General features: G+C 54.1%; 1 protein-coding gene across 1 annotated transcript in view; it reads left to right on the top strand.

The window, feature by feature from the left end:
- The window catches only part of KCNK3 (potassium two pore domain channel subfamily K member 3), a 38,210-nt gene extending 18,979 nt beyond the window's left edge, over nt 1-19,231 (top strand). Inside the window, exon 2 of the mRNA XM_059078550.2 lies at nt 15,978-19,231. Within this exon, the coding sequence (XP_058934533.1) occupies nt 15,978-16,888 (911 nt within the window). The 3' untranslated portion in view covers nt 16,889-19,231. The remainder of the gene's footprint in view (nt 1-15,977) is intronic.
- Nucleotides 19,232-22,313: the final 3,082 nt, after the last annotated feature.

Below are 22,313 nucleotides of genomic sequence, written 5' to 3'. Positions count from 1 at the left end.
CTCACTGCAAGGCCTCCCTGCCAAACCCAACCCGTGCATCCAGACCAGCTTCATGCATCCGCTGGGAATCCACCACAGACACCGGGCAAGGTGGGCCAGTGAGAGAGGCACCCACCTCCACACAAAACCTAATACCTGGCAGAGAGCAGCAGGGGCAGAAGAAGGTGCCGTTCTTCCAACAGGGAGACAGGGGAGGGTGCCCCAATAGAGGCAGCCCTGGAGCTGCCCTTCCTTGGAGGACGGAAGAGAGGAGGGAGGGAACTCCAGGCAGCCCAGCAACATGAGGAAGTGCTCAGAGGGGAGGCGCAGAGGGGACTGGAAGTGTTGAGGGAGCCAGGAGAGAGCAGGCCGGGTTGGGGGTGCATTCGGTTGTGCACAGCCTACGTGCTGGGCCAGGAAAGCCCTAGAGTGTATTGTGTGCATTTGGGGAACTAAGGAAGGCTTGTGAGTGGTGAGTGGCAGCTCAGAGCTGTGCTTTAAAACATAATATTAACAACAGCTCCCACCTCCTGAGACCTTCCGCATGCCGGGCCTTGTCCTGGGTACTCTGCACACTGTATTTCTAACCCCAAAGTCACCCAGCTACCTAATAAGAGAGGGGATCAGAGAGGCAGTGTGGGTTATGCGAGAAGCAGCAGGCCTGCGATCAGGAGGCCAGGGTCCCAGGTCCAACTCCAGGGGAGACACCAACCTTTCCAGGTTTCAATGTCCCCAGCCGTCGAATGGAGACCACCCCTGCCCAGTGGGCCACATAGGGCAGCTGCGTGAATCCAACAGAAATGCTCCTAAACATTCCAGCGTGCAGTGCCCATATGGGTCTCCCCAGACTCATCCAGGGCCCTTCTGCTGTGCAGCTCACTTTGCCAGACACACCTGGGACACAGTGCTTGGGGGCCTGGCTTCTCCATCTGGAGTGGCTGGAGCTTAGCCAGGGCACCGTGCCCCGTTGGACCTGTGTGAGTAAAAGGGGACTTCTGAAAGGAAACAGCACCGCTTAGCTGGTGTCAAAGACCCGCAGTCAGAAGCCCAGGCCTCTCTCTCTCTCCGTCTCTCTCAGGACACACCCTCCCTGTCTCTGCTGTTCCTGCTCACGCTGGCTTCTCTTCCCCCATAACCCCGACTTGCATGTGGCTTTGGTTCACCCTGGTCTCAGTTAGGACACAGTTCTTTGTAACCCTGCAGCTCAGCTCCCCCAAACTACCCAGCCCCTCAGCCCTCATCACAACCCCTGGGAGAGACAACCTGACTTGTCCACCCAGCTGATAGTTCGGGTCCTCTTAGATCAGGTGTGCATTCCCTAGTCCAATCCGTAGTCCGGGGCCACATGGTACAAAGGTGCTACCTGGGCCCATCCTTAACTAGGGCTGTTTCAGGACAGCTCCGAAGAGGCAGGAAGGGAGTAGCCACACCAGACGTGTCCACCCCAGACAGCCTCCATGGGGGCCCTGGGCCCCTGCCCTCCAGCTCTCCTCTCCGCACCTCCCGCTCTGTCTGGCTCCGGGCCTGACTGAAGCATCCAGGAATCTCTAAAGAGAACATCCGGGGAGCTGCTCCCTGGGACAGAAAGGACTGGTCCTTCAACTTCTGGGTTCATTAGGCTGGCCGAAGGCAGGAGAGGGGCTCAGAAGAGAAGGTCTTTGGCAGGATGCCATCAGGATGGATGCAGAGCCCTAAGACTCTAAGACCCAGATCCTACCCTGAGGGGCTTCCAGTGGTCTTAGGATGACGACCAGCAGGACACATTTTCCATGCTCTATTCGCAAAGTGGACGGTCCCAGGGACACCTGAAAGTGCCTGGACTTTGAAGGCGAAAAGGTCTAGGTTGAACCCTAGCTTTTCCAATTTTTATCTGCATGACCTTGGACAAGTCGTATTTAACCTGAGCCTTGGTTTCCTCATCAAAATGGAGTTAATAATGCCCACCTTGAAAATCAGGGTGAGAATTGCTGCAAGGATGGCTGAGTTCCTGATACTGTTACAGTTATTAGTAGGTGCACTAGGAGCAGCTAAGGCACAGGATCTGTTCTGGCCTGTGACTGTCCCCTCTGTCTCTCCCCTTCCTTCCTCTTACACTCCGTCCCCTCCTGGTTCCCACCTGCCACCTCAGCTACACAGAGGGGAGGCCAGGAGGCGAGTCCCCACGCAGGGGACCAGAGCTGGGCCCCAACCGCCTCTCAAAAGCCTTGTCCAGGGCCCAGCCCCACCCCGGGCCAGCCGCCCCCAACTTCCACTCTGCGCAGGCAGCCTCGACTAAAAGGAGCTTTGCTCACAGAGGCATCACTGTGCATAAGGAGGTGGGTAAATACGCCAGGCAGCGTCTGCCAAGAGGCCAGGTGAGCGGCAGAGATGGATGCTGTGTGCAGAGCTGAGAGAAGGGGGTGCTTGTGGCCCAGAACAGGAAGAAGGCTTCCTGGGAAAAGGCAATGGGGATGGGGTGGGAACACAGCAGCCAGCAACGCATCACCAGAGGTTGCGAGTGGTTTAAAAAGGAAGGCAGGACTTCACAATAACGCTGCAAATCTAACATTGGTCTAAAATTAAAAGTGCACTTTTAAAAAAAACGTAAACGGTAGAAGATGAAGAAGGAGGAGGAGGAGGAAGAAAAGAAGAGGAGAAGACGGAAAAGGAAGAAGAAGGAGGAGGAGAAGAAGATGAAAGAGGAGGAGAAGGAGGAAGGAGGAAGAGAGAGAAAGAGAGTACGGCCTCAGACACTGACCTTGATCCAATTTCTAGTGACCACCAGGGCCAAGCAGCTCTGTGCAGCAGCCAGGGGTTCACACCACCCTGAACAATGCTCCCCCGTATCCAGGGGCATCTTCGGAGGCCCTGCTCCCAGCCACGGGAGCACTGGCAACATTGCTGTGCCTTCTGACTCCTGGCTTCTGGGCGCCTGCAGTCCCACCATCACGGAAGGGCTCCTTTGCCATAGACTCCCCACATCCAGAGGTAACTCTTCACTTAAGGGACAGTCTTCTCTCACTTGCCCACTGGCCTGTCTCTGTTCCCAGAGGGCAAGACTGAGCCGTCCCGTCTTCGCATCCTCTCCCAGCACTCAGCTTGGTGCCTGGCACAAAGTAGTAGGTGCTTAAGAAATATTTGTTCAATTAATTAATCAAGGCCAGCTAAGAGGGAATAAAGCCATTTTTGCTTTGGTGATTTTACAGCTGATTTTTCGAGACCAGCCAAGTGCTGCGGCCTCCCTGGGGCCCCTCCTGCCCACTCACCCTCCCCAGATGTCCCCCCCTGAGCTGTTTCCAGGGCTGGCTCTGAGCTCTCCCACCACCTCCTGCCTGGCTGGAGCCGGTGGAGGGCGTCTTCTGGGGAGACCCAGCACACTCTTGGATCTGGCTTCTTGGGAGAAGGGCTGGAAAGAAGAGCTGGAAAGCTGGGGAAAGCACGTGCTTGACAGACAGGGAACAAGCTGCCATGACTTTTCCAGAACAACCTTATGAAGAGCAATTCATGAAGCTCCCACTTAGATGGGCCATGGACCCAGATCCCTGACCCCAGCCCAGAGACCCTGGAGGCCACTGGGATGTGGAAGAAAGAGAGCAGGACTCGCCCTGGCTCTGCCACATACCTGTGTGGCCTTGTCACCCAGCCACTCAGCTCAGTCTCCTCGGCTCGAAACCAAGGCACCTGCCTTCCAGATGCAGCATCTAATCAACTAATACTGGTTAGGCTGCACGAGGCAACAGGTCTGAATGTGTACCCTGACTCAGCCACTCACTGGCTGTGTGGTCTTGAATGAGTTAGGGAAGCTTTCTGTGCCTCGGTTTTCTCACAGGGAAAGTGGGGATAATATCTACCCCATGAAGTTTTTGTGAAGATTTAATGAAATAATGTAAAAGCACTGAGTACAGTCCCTGGCACACAGATGCTCCACAAATGTGAGCTTTATGATTTACTACTATTACTACTACTATGACCACTGCTGCTACTACATCACCACTACCACCATTACCATTAGCTCTACTGGGTAACAGGCACTGAGCTCCTGAGAATTACAAGACACCGTCCCTGTCCTCAGAGTCCAGAAGGAGACTGAGAGGACAAAATTAGATGAAAAGGAGGAGGAGGAGGTGGTAGAGGAACAGGAAGAGGAGGGAAGGAGAAGGAAAGAGGAAGAAAGAAGAAGGAAGAAGGAAGCAGCTAAAGAAGCAAAAAGGAGTAAAAGCTCAAGGCTCCAGAGACTGGTCCCTAGGTAGATGGGGGTGGGGCTCGGGGCCCCTTTAGCACTCAGCAGTCAGAACGGAGAACCTGCGGACCAACAAGACTTCAGGCGGGACGTGCAGCCATCTCCTCCTTGACTCTCTGCGGCCTCCTGCGCTGGGAGGCTGTGTGGGGGGTGAGGAGGGAGGACAATTTTGTCTCTGAAGAGTCAGCTCTGGCTGCCCCTCTACTTCAGCGGCACCAGCCCATCTCCAACCCTCCCCCTTCCCATGACAGCCCAAGGGTTCTCACCCTATACACAGCCTCTGCTCAGTGCCGACTAGGACAGCTCTGCAAAGGGCCCCAGCATCTGTGGGCCTAACACGCACCTGGAGGCTCAGGGCCATTGCTTTGGGGGACCCAACTCTCCCACCGAGACTACTGCTTTCTTCATTGTTTGTAGGGGAGGGAACGTGGCCCCGCCGTAAGCCCAGAATCCTAGAATGTCACGGACCTCAAGAACATCTCCTCCACCTCCCAGAAGAGGAACCCCAAGCCCAGAGAAGGGCAGGGTCTTACCTGTGACCATACAGCAGCACAGCTGGAAGCAGACCCCAGGTCTTCTGACTTCCATCCGGCCCTGGAGAGTCCTGAGGCGACCAAGTACAATGGAAAGAGAAGAGCCTTTGAATTTCAAGTTTGATTCTAGCATTTATGGCCTGAGATAAAACACTTTACCTCACTGAGCCTCAGTTTCCACACCCGTAAAATAGAAAATAATAATAGTAAATACCTCCTCTACGGGATTGCTGTGCGAGCTCAAACAATAGAATGTATAGAAGTTGCTTTGTAAATGACAAAGGGCTGCTTTTAAGTGCAACCTAGAAATAGTTATTATTCTAGAACTTAGAGCACTACATATATTAAGGACTCAAAAAACGTCTGCTGGTTGAATGGATGAATGTTTGTGGACTGGTGAGTGCTGGCCAAAGGGCTCCAGGAGCACTGATTTGTTTAGGTGGGTGGTATCGAGGAATGCTTTGCAGAGCCGGTGACTTGTGAAATGGAATTTGATGGAGGAGTAGAAGCCCATCAGGGAGAAAAAAAAGAGCATGAACAGTGTTCAGAAATGGGAAAATGCAGCCATGCCTCCAGAGAGCTGTGGATACCAATTCCATATGCAGGTTTGGGCTCCAGACCTGCTCAAAACTCACCCCTATCCTCGGGGCCTGTGCGTGGTATGTGGAACAGGGTGAGCTAGCAATTTATTAAATCCTAAAATATAACTTGTCCGAGAAGAAATAACCTTCTAATCTAACTTCCCATTTGATAGGTGAGAAAACAGAGGCTCAGGAGCTGACATGCCTTAACAAAGACCCTACAGCAGGCTCAGCAAACTAGAGCCTGTGAGCTGAACTGGGCCACGGCCTGCTTTTGTAAATAAAGTTTTTTTGGAACACAGCCACGCCCACTCATTTACATATTGTCTATGGCTGCTTTCTTGAGACAACGGCAGAGCTGAGTGGTTGCAGGAGACCATAAGGTCTGTCAAGCCTAAAATGTTTGCGATCTGGCCATTTATAGGAAAAAGTTCAACAAGTCCTGTCCTACAGCAAGGTAGTGGCAGAACTAGGATGGGAGCCAGGGAGGCCCCCGACTCCTGGTTGGGTGTTCTTTAACTCCGTGCGTGCGTACCCTACCCTCTGGGGTCCACCTCGCCCCACGTAACACTGCCTGCAGGATGCAAGTTCAGGCAGCCAGGCTCTGGGTAGGCTCAGGTCCAGGACACATGGTGCAGCCAACAGGGAACACCCAGGCGGGCCACTGTTGCCCCCATGACCCAACAAGGCTTCCTGTTGGGAGCAGTTCAGTCCCTTTTGGGGGAGTCGGACAAGGAGATGCCAACATGTGCCTGCTTCTCCTCCATGGGCAAAACAGGAAGAGCCAAAGCGTGTAAGTGTAGGACTCAGGCCAGCCAGATGCCAGACTTACAGACACAGCCTTTCAAGAAACACAAGGGTGGGGGTGGGGGGACTGGCATCCCAGCCATCTGCTGAGGTGGCCAAGTCCACTTTCAATTGTGCTGTAGAATTCCTTTCTCAATGCCAGACTGTCCCCGGTGGATTCATTTAATTAAAACCCCACCAGACCCAATCTGTTACAAGTTCTAAGCTCACACATGTTCTATCCAGCTAGTCACAGTATACAGACAGGCCCCAGGCCTGGGCCATGGCCACCTGCTGCAGTGGCTGGGCTGGAACAGACCTCACAGCCCCCAGGTCAGTACCCTCCCGGGTTCACCCAGTGCTGCTGCCCTGTGTTGTGTGAGACACTGCCTGTTCTGGGCCTCGTGCTCTGTCCATCCTCCCTGGCTCCATCCCATTCAACCCTCAGGCTCATCTTTGATGACTCATTTCCTTGATTCACTCATTCAGCAGAGATTTATTGAGTGCCGGTTACGTGCGGAGCACTCCTAAGTGTGAGGAATCTGGTAGTGACAAAAGAGACAAAATCTCTGCCCTCATGGGCCTTACAGTTTAAATCCGCAAACACGAGAGCATCTCACACACCGTATCTACACTTTCCTTTCTCCCCTCTCCTTTCGTTGCCTCCTCTTTCCTCCCTTCCTCCCCTCCCCTCTCCCCTCCTAAACCTAGTTTAGGGCTGAGCACTTGACAATGGGACCATGCAGAGGCCTCCTGATCCATCCTCCTGCCTGCCTGCTATCCCCACCCCTACACATAGGGATGCCAGGAGAATCCATCTCCATGCCTCTTTGGCTGTACCTCCCCTGCCCAGGAGCTGTCAATGGCTCTTCACTGTCTTCACGTTAAGATTTGAATTCCTGCACCTCCCCTTCCAAGCTCTTCCCATTTTAGCCCCTGCTCACCATACCAACCTTTACTACTTTCTGCTCCAAATAACCCAGAACTTTTGTTGTTAGGTTTATAATATTCATTTCTTTATACTTAGTAATAGATTTTTGTAGAAAATATAGAACCTATAAAAGAAAATTAAAAGTAATCATGAGCCCATGATTCAAAGATAAACTCTTAGGAGCTTTTTAGTATATTTCCTTCCAGCTGCTCTTCCTATGTGTGTGTATAGCTGCATTTTTCATATTTGTATATTTACTGTGGGATCCCATTATACATACATAAAGGGTTGTATCCTACCATTTGTATTTAACCTTCGATGGTGGTTTTCTATGTAATTAAGAGACTCCTAAGAACAGCACTTGAATGGCTACACAATATTCCCCCACATAAATATACCTTAATATGTTTAACCAAACCCTATTGGTGAACATTTGGACTGTTTGCAATTTTTCACAATGAAAATGCTGCTATAAACATCCCTGTTCATAAATCTTTGTTCCAATCTCTGGTTATTGTCCCAGGAGAGATTCCTAGAAGTGGCATTGCAGGGTCACGGCAGACACATTTTCAAGGTTCTTGAGGCATATCGTGTAGCTGCCTTCCTGAGAGAGTCTGCCCGTCCCCCTCCACCCCCCCTTTGTGAGCATGCCCATTGGCCTCAGGTTAATTTTCTCTGCCCCTAACATGCCACGTGTCTTTCTAGCATTGTGTCTTTGTTTCAACAGCTCCCCTCCATCAGAACCCTGCATTTCCCACCCATCCTTTAGAGCTCAGGGCAAATACCACCTCCTCCATGAAACCCTTCCTGATATCCAAAGTGAAGTTCTCCACCACTAGCCCTCGCTCAGGTCCTGTCTTAAATTCTTCCTAAAACATTTCCTACCTTTGCCTAGCATCTCAATAATTTGTGTAATAATAACCTCTTCTTTGGGCGGGGCATTGAAGTTTTCAAAGTGCTTCCACTGAGATGTTTCATCTGATTCCCTTTCACATGGAAAGTGTTTTGGGGTCAAGGACTGTGGTTTGATCATCTGGGTCTACTTCCCCTGGCCCCATCACCCACCTCAAGTCTAGCCCAACCTCAAGCTAGCCCTTAATTTACTGGAAGTTTATGACAGCTTTCACTATTCCTAGTCCTACCAGAACAGACTTCAGAGGGCTCCCCTCTGCAGCGAGGACTGAGCTAGATCAGAACGCCCTGGATTTCAGTCCTGGCTCTGTCCCTGCCCCTCTCTGGGCTTCAGTTTACCCATCTATAAAATGAACGACTTGAACTACATAGTCTCCCATACTCCAGGACAGATGGCTCCCGCGGCCCCTGGCCCCAGGCACCCAGAGCAGCCCTGGGGTGCCTCCGAGGGCCCCTGTGCAAAGCCAGCCTCTGGGATAGGCCAGAGGGAGCTGGCCAGGGAGGCAGGCCTGGCTCCAGGCCAGGCTGTGTCTGCAAACACTGACCTTGGCTGCCGCGGGGATTTTCCATGACACCAGCACCACCCCCCTCAGCTCCCCCTAATCCCATGTGGGCCTGGGGAGGGCAGAGGAGGGGGGCTGTCCTACATCAGAGAACCCTGAACCGGAGTCATGGGGGCACCTGCGGATGGAAGAGAGCTAAAAGAGAGACAGAGGAGAGGGCAGTGGGCCGCCACGTGGGAAGCTGGGGAGGAAGGCAGGGGGAGGGGGCCGACCATGGTGGGGAGTGGGGACAAGAGCTGGAAGAGGAGGCGGGAGGACGGGAAGAGAGGATCTGGAGAGGGGCAGGGCCGGGGGGGAGGTGCTGTGCCTCCTAGCTGTCCTTCCCAGGCGCTCTGGCCTGGAGGGGGACAAACTCCAGACCCAGTTCTGCACACTGGTCCCTCCTGCCAACCCAGGTCCTTCAGGCCCCAGTGGTTTCCCAGGCCTTAGCTCAGCCCTTGGCCAGGGCCGGGGACAGCAGGGGATTCCTTCTGGGCCCTGAGGCTGATTTCATTTTGCAGGGTCCTGGGGGCCACAGGGAGGGCAGGAGCTATGAGTCACAAAGGGCCCTCCTCTTATTCCCCACCCCCCGACCCCCGCTGCCGCCGACTGCTGGGTGTCTAGGGGAGGTTTCTCTCATCCACATCTCATACTTCTGGGCTGTCTGGACTGAACAGCGTTAACTGAGCAGCTGCACCCACCCGGCCTCGTGCCGGACACTGAGGGGACTTGCAGGCCCTCTGGGGGCTCAGAGCCCTGCAGATCTCCTCTGCACAAATCCAGGCCTGAGAGCGAGGCAGAGGGAGAGGTCCCTCCAGCTTTGGGAAGGCGCTCCAAGGTTCTTGGAAAAGGCATGGTCTGAGCTGGATCCTGCAGGATGGAAGGAGAGGGCCTGCGCTCCCCTCCCCATCTCCACCAGGCTGGGCAGCCTCTTTCTTCCCTCCCTCCCAGGGCCTGGGCCAGCTTCCTTCTGCCTCATCTCCTTTAACACACCAATTAGGTCCCTGCGGAGCCTCCGGTCCTACTTCCTGGCTTCTCACTGCTGCCACCTCCAGATCAAGGGGGCAGCTCCCTGTCTGTGCCTCAGGGTCCTCCGTGGGCCTTTCTGAGGTGCCCTCTGCAGGCCCAGCAGGAGAGCTCAGCCTCCTCTGGGGGTGCCTATGTCTCCCACTCAGTCCCCTGGAGCTGCCCCGTCTCCCTCAAGCCTCCAGTCCTCTCCGGCTGCCCCACCAGACCCAGCCAGCACGCTGAGGTCACACCCCCTCCCCAGGTGCAGCTTTGCATCAGCCCAGCTTGGCCCAGGGTGCACAGCCTTTGGGTACCTCTGGCCACGGGTCACCTCATCCATCTTCTCTCAGGGCAAACATTAGCCCGGCCAGGGCCATATTTACATTAGATAACTAGGTCTGCGGGAAACCAAGAAACAGGTTGCAGCTAGGCATTGCCAAGGGCTGTGTGTTTCTAATCTGCAGAAGGGCTGGGCCAACCAGAGACGGGACACCAGAGAATCTCAAAGTCAGAGACCCGAGAGAAGGACCTTAGAGTTCTTGTTGCTACAGAGGAGCGTTTCCCAAACTCTGCTCCAAGGAACACTTGTCCAGCAATATGCACCGTGAGAGAAATGTTCCAAGGTCATACAAGCAGGAAAACTTAAGCACATTCTCCCAACTTCAGCTGACCTTGCTCTTGAACACGTGCGTGGCTCTGATAAAGCCTCCACTTAAATCACATGACAACAAATGCAGTTGAATTCAGCATTCCTGCAATTTCATTTAACCAAGCAACACTTTTCTCATCCAACAGTTATTAATAGTCCATGAAACTGGCATTCCAGGAAATTACCTTTGGGAAACACTGATCTCAGAATGTCAATGCTGAAAGCAACTTTAAAGAGCATCTAATTTTGATGTTCCCCCAATATTCATACTAATGATTAATATTTATTGATCCCAACATCCTAAGCATTTTAAGTCAACTAACTCATGAAATCCCCAGAGTCTCTCTATGAGGTAAGTGCATCATTATTCCCATTTTACAGATGAGAAAACGGAGGCACTTAGAAGATTAAGTAACCTGGCCAAAGCTGAAAGCGGTTTGACTCCAGAGTCTGCTCTCACCTATACCACTGAACTGCAGAAATCCCTGTGGAAAATAGAAATATCCATTTTCGATATTTCAAAAGCATAATAATAACTTAATTCGGTCTCAGAATCAGTTATCCCATGCTAATCAGAAGTTCTGACTGGCAAATGTGTTCCTAATTAATTTTGATGGGAAAATAATTCAGTTTTTTACAATTATCTATGCAATGTCTATTCTAGGTAGTAGCTACACTGTGCTGATCAACATATTATACTTCATATGTAAAATATTTCAAAATTTAGACTGTATGAATGGGTGTGGGTGAACAAAAGAACCAAAAAAGGCATCCATAGCAGGGGGAAAATGTGGGAACCCTTTATCTTGTCCTGTCTTTCCATGTCACAGATGAGGAAAATTGAGCCCCAGAGAGGAAAAGGGACTTGCCCAAGGTGCAAGCTGGTTACGGTTAGGGCCAGGTCAGACCCCCACATCTCCCGCCTCCTAGTCCCAAGCTCTTTCTTCCACCCAAGGCCGTGGTCCGCTTTCTAACTTTGCGGCCAGCTAGGCCAAGGGTAAGAGGTCAGGCACTCAAGCCGGCGGGCATGTGAGGTCAATGGGAGCAGACAGCTGAGTCCAATCCAGCCAAGGCCATTACCAAGGGCTCAGACTGGTTATTTGTGCTTCGACTAGAAGGAGATAGTCCACAGAGAGAAAAAGTTCAGTAAGAGGGAGGGATGGCCCCCAACCCTCTGCATCTCCCTGGAAGACAGAGCTTTGGCCAGTTTCTGAGGCCCTTGGTGATATTGGGAGGAAAATAGAAGAACAAAGGCCCCGGGGTTCCCATTCCACCTAATTTGTCCTGCTGTCTCAAAATATTCATAATTAATATTTATGTCCAGCCACATAATTTTAAAATCTAGCCACTTGGCTTCCTCAGGTAAATTCTATGCTCCAGCCAGGTTTCTAGGCCATCTCTTAGCTGGGTTGCTCCCAAGCAGGGGCTGCTGGGCTCTGGTTGAATGAACAGATCAACCCTGGTGATACTGAGCCAGAGGGCAGAGGACAGATCATTGAGTTTGGAGTGGAATATCCCAGGTTATAGTCGTGGCTCTTCCATTCACTAGCTGTGTGATCTTGAGCAGGTCACTCTCCCTCTCTGAGCCTCCATCACCTCATCTGTACAATATAAGGACTGGGCCATATGGTCAGTAAGAACCTTTCTGGCTCTGAGCATATGGTGGATTCAGGAAGGGTAACTGGGAGAAGAGGGGGACAGGAACAGCCCCAGTCAGCTCTCTGAGAGGCAGGGTCTAAAGTCTCAGGGTCAGGGCATGAGTTCTGGCTGGTCGGTCCATCAGGTATTATGAGGGAGGATCCTCAGAGAATCAGCCCCGGAGCGTAGCCTCTGTGTATGTCAGCAACCCGCAAGGACAGATGGAGTCCCTCATCCTGAGATGCGTGGGGCTGGACAGGAAGGAGAAAACGGGGACTCCCTTTGCCCCCTCTCCCTCGTAAAAACCAAACCTGAGCACTGGGCAAGCGGCAGGCCTGCTGGCAGGCAGCCAGGCCTTGCCAAACTCCCAGTTACTTCCCAGAAGTTCCAGGGCCCCCTGGGAGTGGCTCCACCCCAGCTGGCGCCCCTCCAAGCTGGGTGCCCACGTCAGCAGGTCCTCCCAGCTCCCTCGCCCTTTCACCCAGTGACAATAGAAGAGGCGAAGGGGCGGGGGCATGCTGACCCTAGGCCCGATGCTTGGAGAAGCATCTGAATGCCTTGGCATTGCACCCCTGTTGCCATTTCTGCCCCGTCCAGCTCAGGGCAGTGTCTGAGGACGAGGCTCCAAGTGGACTGGTCTCCTCTGGGGTCTCAGTTTCCCATCCTGATCGCCTTCCTGGGTGATAAATCGGCTCCGAGGCCTCAGAATGAGCCATGAGTCAGAAAGTCTAGTGGCCTTGGCCAACTCACGAGGCTTCTCCAGCTTTCATTATCCCAACTATAAAGTGGAGATAGTCATAATAACGACCTTGTAGGAAGTTTTTGAGAATTAAAGTTAAAAATGTATCTGAAGGAGAAGATGTGCAGCCTCAGCATGTGGTAGGAAGTGAGGGTGGGCCCTGGAGGGCACCTGACCCCAAAGGTGAGGCAACACTGGACAGGACAGTGGCCATGGCAGAGCATGAGACTTGGGGCCGGGGGCCTCTGTGGGCAGCCCACGGTGGGTAGTGAGGCTGCCAGGGCGGCAGGCACTGAGTTTTCCTAAAGGATGGTGGACGGGGAGCAGTCACAGCTTATGAACAGACACAGGTGAGGTGCAATGGTGGTGAGAGTGGGTCCTTTTCCCTGACGCTGGGATCAACTACATCAGGGACGGCCTGGCACTCAGGACTGCACTTTCAGGCCGACTTTCCCCTGTGACACCCCTCACTGCTCCTTCTGTCGTGAACTCTACAGGTTCCAAAGTACTTTTATGTCCAGTCTCTCCTTTACTCCTTTTTTTTTTGGCTGCTCCACGCAGCTTGCAGGATCTTAGTTCCGGGACCAGGTATCAAACCTGGGGCCCTGCCAGTGGAAGTGCAGAGTCCTAACCACTGGACCGCCAGGGAATTCCCTCTCCTTTACTTCTGACAGCAGCTCTGGCAGTGGTGGCCAGGGTGGGGATTAACAGCTGTAGCTCAACCCCCCCAGAGTGCAGAGCAGACAAGAGAGGTCCAAAGAGGGGAACGGATTTGCCCAATGTCACACAGCCAACCTGTGGTCAAGCTGGGGCTGGTCCATGCCTCCCTATCCCTGTTCAGCCGTGGCCATCGTGCTGTTCCCTCCCCCGCATCCTATGCGGGTGCCGGCCTGGGGGACAGGAAAGGGCAGGATGAGGAGCTTCTCTGGCTCGGAGCCTGCCCAGCTGTCGAGGTGAGTTGTGGTCTGGCTGCTGTGGCCGAGCTGGCGGGCACAATCTGTTCTCACCCTGCTGGGGTGCAGACGGGCCAGCCATGGCAGCTCAAGAGCTCAGCTAATCAGGCCCCTGGCAAAGGGTGACACAGTCCCCAGCTAGACGCCACAGTCAGGGAGCAGGGGAGCCCAACCTAAGGGCGGCCCACAGCCTCACACACCCCAGCAACAGTCCTCTGACCTCCCTGAGCATTAAGATTCACATGGCTTTAGGCTGACAGAGATGCCAAGTTTCCTGGAAATGAGCTGTCTGCCAGCCCAGGTGATCTCTTGGAAATGTGCGGGAAACCTGGCACTTCATTGTGAGCTGTTACTGAGCGCTTGATATGTACCAGACTCTGTGCTAAGTGTTAAACACATCATCTCACTTATTTCTCCCCAAAAGTCCTGTGATGCAGGTGCTACTTATTAGCCCCATTTTACAGATGTGGAAACTAAGGCTCAGAGAGGTTGTTTTTGTTTCTTAGAAAACATATAGTCCGTGGCAGAGTCAGGATTTGAATTCAGATCCCATACCAAAGCAGACAGTATCCTGCCATCAATTCATCAAACATATTTTGGGCATAGCCCATGGTCATGGCTGGCAATGGGGGGTGTTAGGGAGGAACATGACAAAGTCCAGCAGTGCCCACCCCCACCCACCCCAAGCTAGTATTTAGCTGTACATATGTATTTACAGTTGGGGGACCTGAGTGACAGGGTTGGGGATGGTGGTAATACTGGCCCTGGACTTCAAAGCTGATCATTCTCAGTGCCACTCAAAGCAGGGATCACTTCCAGCTGTGAGCAATCCAGGATGGCTGCAGAGAAGCAGCAGCATTTTTAAGTTTTTTGTTTTTTTTAATTTTTTAAAATTTATTTTATTTTTGGCTGCATTGGGTCTTCGTTGCTGGGCTCAGGCTTTCTCTAGTTGCGGTGAGCTGGGGCTACTCTTTGTTGCAGTGACTGGGCTTCTCATTGCGGTGGCTTCTCTTGTTGCGGAGCATGGGCTCTAGGTGCTCGGGGTTCAATAGTTGTGGCTCGCGGGCTCAGTAGTGTGGCTCGCGGGCTCTAGAGCGCAGGCTCAGTAGTGGCGGTGCACAGGCTTAGCTGCTCCGCGGCTTGTGGTATCTTCCTGGAACAGGGCTCGAACCCATGTCCCCTGCATTGGCAGGCAGATTCTTAACCACTGTGCCACCAGGGAAGCCCTTGGTTAAGTTTTGATAAGGCTTAAAAAGGTGGGAAAAATGGAAAGCATTACTTTATTATAATAATCCTGTTAATAAAAGTAATAAATATCTTAATAGCTCAGTGAAGGAAGCAGGGCCAGGACCAGCAGACATCATTTTACAAGTGAGGAAACATGCTCAGAGAGGGGGAGTAATTTGCCCAAGGTCACACAGCCACTAGTGACAGGGCCAGAACTTGTGCCTAGGGCTTCTGAGTTCCCATCTAGGGTCCTTTCCCCTCTAGGTCTCCAGGCAGAACTCTTAACTTAGGCCATGTGATGGTTGACTCAGAGGGAGGTTTTGCCTCTGCCTGGCTCCCGGCTGGGTGAGGGCTGAGGGGCACGGTAGGGCGTGATGGGGTTGAGACTGTCTGACTGGTGATAGTAACACCTGGAAGGACACCCGGGGCCCTTGCTTTGACAAAGGCAATGCCGTATCCCCCTGAGGAGAGACCCTACATTGCGGCCAGGCATAGAAGATGACCCCAGGGCCCCACAGAGGGTTTGATGAGGACTCTGGAGCACTAGTTCATGGGGGGAGGGCACTGTCTCCTTTCTCCTCCTCTGACACGGGTGGGCCAGCTGCCTCTGGGAGACTGGTGGGCCCCAGGGGCGAACTACCCCCATAAGCTTTGGCTGGAAGCAAGGAAGTCATCAAGGACCCCCAGGGTCCCTCCCTGCACACTGAATCCCAGGATGCAGGACTCATTCAGTCCAACCTCCACCCCTTATAGTCAAGGAAACCGAGGCCCAGAGAGGACAAGAAACAAGTCCAAAGCCCACAGACACTAAACTAGAATCCAGGTCTCCCAACTGACTTGCCAGTACCGTTTCACGCTATCCACGTTGCCTCTAGACTAAGTTCCCAACAGCAGCACGGAGTTAGCTCCTATTCTGGGTAGAGAAAATGGTCGGGTCTTTGAAGCCAAACAGATTCTAATTCAAACGCAGGTTGCTCTGCCTCCAAACAATGTGACCCCGGAAAAGTCACTTAACCCTCCCTGCTTCCTCCTTCCTTCCTACCTACCCCCTGGAGTGGTCATGATAATAAGTGAGAAATTATCAGCAAGGAAGGAGCGCAGTGCCTAGGGACAAGGAGGTACCCATAACTGTGAGTCGTCTTCTCTTCGGCCAAAGGAAAAAGAGGCCAGACTCTGCGAGGTTGGGGAAGGAGAGGGGAGAGTAGGGGGAAGGGAGGCAGGTTTCTGGAAGGGCAGCCCCATAGCACGTGCTTTCTCTCCTCTTCCCCTTTTTCCCCCAGGCTACGGCCACGCAGCGCCCAGCACCGACGGCGGCAAGGTGTTCTGCATGTTCTACGCGCTGCTGGGCATCCCGCTGACGCTGGTCATGTTCCAGAGCCTGGGCGAGCGCATCAACACCTTCGTCAAGTACCTGCTGCACCGCGCCAAGAGGGGGCTGGGCATGCGGCGCGCGGATGTGTCCATGGCCAACATGGTGCTCATCGGCTTCTTCTCGTGCATTAGCACGCTGTGCATCGGCGCCGCGGCCTTCTCCTACTACGAGCACTGGACCTTCTTCCAGGCCTACTACTACTGCTTCATCACGCTCACCACTATCGGCTTCGGCGACTACGTGGCGCTGCAGAAGGACCAGGCGCTGCAGACGCAGCCGCAGTACGTGGCCTTCAGCTTTGTCTACATCCTCACGGGCCTCACGGTCATCGGCGCCTTCCTCAACCTCGTGGTGCTGCGCTTCATGACCATGAACGCCGAGGACGAGAAGCGCGACGCCGAGCACCGCGCGCTGCTCACGCGCAACGGGCAGGCGGGCGGCGGCGCCGGCGGCGCGGGCGGCAGCGTGCACACCACGGACACCGCCTCGTCCACGGCTGCGGCAGGCGGCGGAGGCGGCTTCCGCAACGTCTACGCCGAAGTGCTGCACTTCCAGTCCATGTGCTCGTGCCTCTGGTACAAGAGCCGCGAGAAGCTGCAGTACTCCATCCCCATGATCATCCCGCGGGACCTCTCCACGTCCGACACGTGCGTCGAGCAGAGCCACTCGTCGCCGGGAGGGGGCGGCCGCTACAGCGACACGCCCTCGCATCGCTGCCTCTGCAGCGGGGCGCAGCGCTCCGCCATCAGCTCCGTGTCCACGGGCCTGCACAGCCTGTCCACCTTCCGCAGCCTCATGAAGCGCAGGAGCTCCGTGTGAACGCCTTGCGGGGCCTGGAGCACCTGGGAGCGCGGGCGGGGCGGGGGGCTCCTGCCCGGAGGAGCAGCGGGGTCGGCGAAGAGAACGCCCCAGCCGCCTTTGGCGCCCCTACACCCCTCACCACCCTCCCCCCGCCCCCATCTCCGACTGTGCCTGCTTGCACCAGCCGGCAGGAGCCAGGGCTCCGAGCACCCCTGGAGCCCGCATCTGCGCCCTGCAAATTCCGAGAAATGTGAAACTTGGGGGGGGGGGGCGTCGGGGAGGGAAGGCAGAAGCTGGGAGCCTCCCATCCCTTTGGAAAAATAAGGAGCTCCCCAGTTCGCAGAGGCCCTGCTGGTAACCAGACCATCACCCCCTCCCCCTGTCCCTTAGGGAGGGAACTTCGTGTTCCGTGTAAGTTTGCATCTCTATTTATACCTCTGTCCTGCCAGGTCTCCCACCTTCCCTTCGCTCCAAAAGTCAGGGTGTCTTTGTCGAGGTCACCCCACTCAGTCCCACTCACCTTCCTCATCCCCAGCTGTGTCTCCCAGTCTCCCACTACCTTTTGTGTTATTTTGCATGGCTTTGCAGTTACGGAGGAAATGGAAACCCAGCAGTCCCTAAAGCTAGTCCCCAGAGGGCAGGCAGATGGAAGCAAGGACAGGCAGGCTGCAGAAGGGGTGGAGAAGGGAAGGGGAGGCAGGGGCCCCACAGTCTGCAGGGTGGTCCCCTTGGTAGGTGAGAGCTAACTGGCCTCCAGTCACATCCTCATGTGGGGCAAGAGGGAGTCCAGCCTTCCAGACACTGCCCTTGAAATCAAACAGAACCCGCCTTGCCATCACTGGCCGCTGCTGCTAATAACCGACTCTTAGATCCGTGAAATGAGTTTGGAAACCCTGTCCTGACTATCCATTCATTTGATTCTCACCACACTCCAGTTAGGTCACCAGGGCAGGAGTTCTCATCCCCATTTTACAGATGACACCGAGACCCAGACAGGTGACTTGACTTGCCCAAGGCGACACAGGTAGCAAAAGGCAAAGGGGAGCAAGAACCCAGGCTGTTTGTTCTGAGCCTAAGTGCTCTTTCTTTCGACTCCTCTTCCCGCTCTTTGAAAGCAAAGTTCCCAGCCTGCACACCCTGGCATTGTGTGGGCAGCTGGGCCTTAGACCAGAACCGGAGCCCAGGACTGAGCCAGTGCTGGGCTCAGCCTCTCCTCTGCTTGGCCATGAGGCAGGGCTCTGAGCGGGCTGCTGAAGCAGTGTAGGACCACTCAGTCTCTGAGCTTCCGACTTACAAACAGGGCAGTCCTTAGGGCCAGATAAGCGGAGCTGGGGCTGACAGCAGAAAGGCCAGGAGCTGGAGCTCTAGGAGTTGGGGAATTGGGCAGAGCAGCCTAGAGAGCTGGCAGGCATATCCTCCTGGGACGTGAACCCTGACCCCACAACCAGTGTTGCTGCCTGTGTCCCAAGTAGCTAGAGATAAGCCATAGCTGCAGCAAGGAACGCTCCTCCCAGGTGTACCCCCTTCCTACCCCACCTGCAACCCAGAAGCCCAGGTAGAGAGCAGCAGTTGGAAGGGAGACCCTAGGCTCCACGGTCAGGGCCCAGAGCTAGAGCTGGGACCATGACTCAGGACAGCATCAAGGGATGGGTGAAGGGCCTCTCCCCCTCCAGGCTGCCCCCTCTTACTGTTCCCTTGTCAGCTCCTTAACACTGCTGAGCAAGGCCAGCCCCGGCATTCAGAGAAGCTGTAGTGGAGGCCGCCACGGTGATCAACCTTAGCCCCACCCTGACCCTGCGCTCCAGCCTCTGGGCACCCCTGGGAGGGAAGAAGTCTGGCCTGGCCTGTGTGTGAGTCCCGTCTCAGTGTGGAGGATCTGGCTGCCCAGGTGCCACAGAGAGCAGGGCCCAGGGCCCGGGGCTGCCCTCTGTGTTTATGTTAGGGTGCCTCTGTCCGGTGTGTGACCCTGCCCTCGAGGGGTCCCGTCCCGTCAGTCCCAAGGGAGCCACAACCAAAGTTGTAAGGAGATGGTGGGGAAGGAGGCCGAATGGCCCTCGCGGAGCACGGCAGACTGCTCGGTCTCCGGCCAGGTCTTTCCTAGGGAACTGGAAGGCCGATGTCGCTTCTCCCTCACCCCCTCCCACCGAAGGCAGCCTTTCTGCTTCCCCAATGCCTTATGCCTGGGCACACTGCCACAGAATATGCAATACGTGTGGGTGACATGCCCCCGCGCCCACACCCTCACCCCGGGCAGCCCCTGGACCCCACAGGCCTCAGCTGCCATGGCCTCCCTTCAGCCCCTCCTGCCTATCTGTCTTCACACTGAGAATGGCGCCTAATAAATGCTGTCCATGGAGACCAGGGTCAGGCTCAGCTGCCTCTGTCATCGTGTACCCTTGGAGTGGCCACTCCCCCTCTGGGGTCTGAGGACACACCCAGCAGATGCAGCTCAGGGGTGAGCTATATCGCGGGCACCCCTCTTCCAGGTACATTTTCCTCTGGCCGTGGAGGGACAACTCAGCCTGGGACTGGGCCCCAGAGCCCAGGAGAGACCCGGAAGCAGATGCATCCTGAAGTGATGCCAGCGCCTGGAATCAGCTAGCCAGTGGCTTCCAGATGTCACTGAGAACAATCCACAGTGGCCTTTGACACCACAACCCATGCCTATCTCCCTGTCTGTCTTTCTTTCATGAAACAATACTTACCCCCGACTACAGCCAATGCATTCTAATACTTTCTTTTCTCGTTCATGCTATAAAATGCTGGTCACAACCCACTAAACTGATTTCTCTCCGCACTAATGGTTTGCTCCCTGCAGATTGAAATACACTAGAGAAATAAAGGCAGTGTGGGTAAGGCTGCTTTATCCCAGTCCCCCCACCTACCCACATAGGTCAGTTGAAAAATACAGAGAGAGACCTATTTACTGGGGATCCAGGGGTCAAAGAAAGAAGCGGTGGCACCTGCAGGAGGCAGGACACAGCCAAGCCTTGTGTGACGGCGCTCCTGGCTGCTCCTTGCAGCTGCAGGCAGGCCCCTGGGACACACTGTTTGGCCTTCAGCCCTTGGGGTGGCCACGGCACAACCGGCCCTGAGCTCCCATTGGCTCACCGCACCTAAGACCACCTCATCAAAAGCCAGGGCTTCCAGCCCGTGGCCTATCTGCCTCTGTCTTTCTTAGAAGAGCTAAGTTAAACAGTGTCATTTTTGAGGTCAGCAGTGACCAGTCCAATATTGCTTTGACTTTCCTAAGCAGTTCCTACAGGACATAAACTTGCTGACCCTTGCCCTCCTTTCTTCATTGCCTGGGGTGAAATAATCAGAATTCGAAGGCATTCCCCAAGGGGCTGCAGTCTTCTCAGTCCTCCGAGGCGTGATCAGAATCATGGCAGCAGTGACCTGCACCCCAGCCCCCGCCCATAGCTCCTAATGGCTCAGAATTGCCCTCGGTCCTGCCGTGGGCTCTTTATCTCCAGGTGATGCCATCCCCACCCTCCTCACTTCCACACAGCCTCTGAGGCATCCTGCACTAAAAAAAATATATGTACAGCAAAACAAAAATAGAAAACCAGCACCCCAGAGCGGGGTGGGGTATAAATATACCAAGACTCTGACTGATGTGGTTCCTCTGTGCCAGCCTCAAATGGAAACAGAAGCTTCCTGGGAGCTAAGAGAGAAAAAGGTCTGCAATGGAACTCTTCCGCAAATGTGTCCCATGGTATACCTGTGGGGAAAAGAGTTCCTTGGTCAGATGAATCTGGGGCAACATTGCACACATCGCCCAAGTGTGGAGCCTCCCGAGACATCTTAGCCCAGTGAAGGTTCTGAAAAGCCCAGCAGCAGACACGGCTGTTTACCTGTGCTTAAACTCACAGCATTGCCCCAAATCACTCCCAGCACCAGCCCTTCTGTTTGCACGACGTCTCCTCACACCCCGGGTCCCACAGAACACGCTTTGGGAAATGCTGATCTAGTGAAGCCTGTCTGATGAAGAGAGAAGCTTGATCCTACCCTCTCAATAAATTCTAAAAGGAGTTTAGCTTATAAGTCCTTCTATAACTGAAGGCCGTGACATTATGAAATACATATTTTATTCCCTATTATACGTCAGCTCAAACCAAGGCTCAGAGTAGCTCACTTGCCAAGATCAGGCGGTGGGCTGGTAGCAGGGTTGGGATTTGAGCCCAAGCCCGATGGCTCCGAAGCATAAGCTCTCAGCCACCTCACTGCGTCCTGTCCCCAGGTGGTCCACGTCTCCAGCAAAAGTTTGGTGGAAGTCGCACAGCTGTTTAGGATGTGTCATTTCTTAATCAGAATCTTGGTGAGTGGGGAGGCTATAACCTAAAAATGTCTCCCTTCAAAGATGACAGATCCTGATGCAGCCAAGAAATTCTGTTCCATCTTAAGTCCTCGCACTCCCATAGGTAGGACCCTTTAGCTCTTTCTTTCTTTTAGCTTCACTACAACTTATCTCAGGAAGCCAGGGGCAGGGAAGGGATGTCTAGGGCCAGGGAAGAACTTCAGAACAGACACACTGTCAGAGGAAAAAGCAACAGCCCCACCTCAGGGCACACCTCGCCGTCTGCACTGAGTAGCATGAAACTTAAGCCCCGCTCTCACTCCAGAAGCTGGGTTCAGCCTAGAAGGCTGAGGCTTCATTTCCCTAGGGGCCTTTGAACAGCCCAGTGTGTAGTGGACACAGTCCCCTCCTCTTGCCCAATGATGCTACAACAACAGCCTCAGGAAATGCCATCACCTTGGTCAAAGTTTGCAAAGAATCACACACACACACACACACACACACACACACACACACTCCTACACACACACACACACACACACACACTCCTCTAGATTTCTGGTCCAGCTCCTCTTTCTCAGAGAAAGGGATTTGGGTTCAGAGAGAGGTGAGATGCTCAAGGTCAAGAGGCAAGATAGCGGTGTAGCCAGGATTGGTATCCAGATAGCCTCACTTTCCACACTCCCTTCCCACACACCCACACAGAGTAGGGGCCCAGCGTTCTCTGACTCTGATTTCAGATGAAAGCTGCTAATCTCTGAGGTTGAGTCACTCTCACTCTCATGCTGGAAATTTCCCACATCTACATCTGGACACACACCAGGAGACTCATCCCCCCCGCCCCTCATTCACCCAGCTGCAGGGGAGGGCCTTGTGGGTAGCACCACCCCTTAGGATGGGGGCTGTGATGGAATTGACATCATCTTCTCCATGATCTTCTTTGGCCGTGAACTCCCCGAAAATCCACGCTGAGGGCATTTTCCGTTTACAAAGCCCTCTCACTTCATTCTCTCGTTGGCTCGTTGGCCAACTCTGTGATTTAGGTGAGGATTAATGCTCCCATTTTACAGATGACAGAACTAAAGAAAGACTCAAGGTCCTGAGAGCCGGCACTGTTCCACATTCGCTTCCGTATTGTTGATG

The sequence above is a fragment of the Kogia breviceps genome, chromosome 11 (genome assembly GCF_026419965.1).
Source record: "Kogia breviceps isolate mKogBre1 chromosome 11, mKogBre1 haplotype 1, whole genome shotgun sequence".
NCBI lineage: Eukaryota > Metazoa > Chordata > Mammalia > Artiodactyla > Physeteridae > Kogia > Kogia breviceps.
The sequence above is the reverse complement of the archived record's forward strand: the minus strand, read 5'-3'. Positions and strand labels throughout refer to the sequence as shown.